The sequence below is a fragment of the Condylura cristata genome, unplaced genomic scaffold, assembly GCF_000260355.1.
Source record: "Condylura cristata isolate star-nosed mole 26May11 unplaced genomic scaffold, ConCri1.0 scaffold00003, whole genome shotgun sequence".
NCBI classification, from domain to species: Eukaryota; Metazoa; Chordata; class Mammalia; order Eulipotyphla; family Talpidae; genus Condylura; species Condylura cristata.
In genome coordinates this window covers 78,485,637-78,487,064 of record NW_004567104.1, presented here as the reverse complement: position 1 = coordinate 78,487,064, position 1,428 = coordinate 78,485,637, and the positions used below count along the sequence as shown (strand labels likewise).

The following is a 1,428-nucleotide window of genomic DNA, read 5'->3' as shown; positions in this document are numbered from 1 at the left end:
GCCCACAACAGCGCCCTGGTGGGTGCCCGCCGAGCCCTGCGCTCAGGCTGGGCGCCCGAGGCCGGACCGGGGGCGCAACACGGTGCCTTCAGCGACCGCACGGTGCTGGACGCTCAGTAAAGGCCGCTCGTGTGAGAGGACTGGTCGTGATCACTTGGGCGCCGCAGACCCCGGTCAGATGCCCCCTCCACCCTGAGCCAGAGCCTCTTTGCGCCTGGAGACCCTAAGCTGAACTCACCCGAGCCTGGACCTCGTGACCATGGTCTCTAGTGGACACTGCAGGCCCCCGAACTTCCCAAGTGACCCGAAAGCAGGGTTTGTGGCAAAGCCAGGCGCCCACCAGGCGGCCTGGTGGGGGGTCAGTCAGTGCAGCTGGCTGCACCCCCCAGCCAAGCCCACGGGGTCTGCGCAGGGCCACGGCCTCCCCCTGCTGCCCACAAGTGCCGCCCTGGACCCTTAGCGCCCAGACCGGCCTCCCCCAGGCCCCGCACACTGCAGGACGCCACCAGGGTCTGCCCGGGCCTGGCGGGGGAGGCCGGGCAGCAGGCTGGCTCAGAGCGGGGCCCCCGGGCCCTGACCCGACCTGGGGCCTGCTGAGCCCATGGTTCTGGGGCTGCGGCGGCGGCGGGCAGCTCCGAAGGGGAGGGGACGTGCCTGGCCCCTGGGCTCTGCTCACACAGTGGGGGTGGGGCAGCACGGGGTCTCTGCCGGGCATCTCCGGTAACGTGAGTCTCGGGGTGCGGGGAGCCCGCTAGAGAACGCAGGGCTGGACTCACTGCCCCGCCCGCGACCCGTGGCCAGCCTGGCGCCAAGCAGTACTCTCGCTCCGGACCAGCAGGCCGGGGGTGAGGAGCCCGCGCTCGGGCCCTGTGCGAGGCCTGGGGTGTCGCAGGCCGGGAGGAGACATCTAACCAGCGGGGGGTCGGACGGTCAGGACAGGCTCTGGGGCGCAGCCAGCACCGTGCGGGCTCATCCTGACCTCGGAGGGGAGGGTGACCACGCCGGCGGGGCGGCTGCCCTCCCGGGCAGTGCCCAGGAGCCCGCACCCCAGCCAGGCCCACCCCCCGTCTCCGGGAGACTGCCCGGGTCCGGAAACCCTGCTGAGGCGGGGAGGCCGGTGCTCCGCAGAGGACGGACGGACGCGCCGTGGGGTGGCCGGCCGCAGGGGCTGAGCTTGCCAGACTCTCATCCGGGGGGGCGACTTTATTTCCAGAGACGGGGCGCATCCGCCAGGCGGGTGCCGGGGCGCCGCTCAGAAGCCGGAGTCCTGGCTCAGGGAGCCGCGGCTGACGTGCTCCAGGCCCCCGGACACGTAGGCGGCCATGCTGACGTGGTAGTGGGCCAGCATCTTGAGCATGAGCCGCAGGCGCAGCCACCACTGCTCCCGGGGCAGGCGGCGCCTGGGGCGGGCGGGGCGCGGTCAGGGGC

The 1,428-nt window shown here is 73.1% G+C and overlaps 2 protein-coding genes across 2 annotated transcripts in view; one reads left to right on the top strand and one right to left on the bottom strand.

Annotated features, from left to right (window-relative positions):
* The window catches only part of LOC101630273 (chromosome unknown open reading frame, human C21orf2), a 3,518-nt gene extending 2,921 nt beyond the window's left edge, over nt 1-597 (top strand). The window contains exons 7-8 of the mRNA XM_012731182.1: nt 12-116; nt 483-597. Of these exons, the coding sequence (XP_012586636.1) occupies nt 12-116; nt 483-597 (220 nt within the window). The remainder of the gene's footprint in view (nt 1-11; nt 117-482) is intronic.
* Nucleotides 598-1,252: 655 nt separating this feature from the next.
* PFKL (phosphofructokinase, liver) overlaps nt 1,253-1,428 on the bottom strand; it is a 1,738-nt gene continuing 1,562 nt past the window's right edge. The window contains exon 2 of the mRNA XM_012731177.1: nt 1,253-1,378. Within this exon, the coding sequence (XP_012586631.1) occupies nt 1,253-1,378 (126 nt within the window). The remainder of the gene's footprint in view (nt 1,379-1,428) is intronic.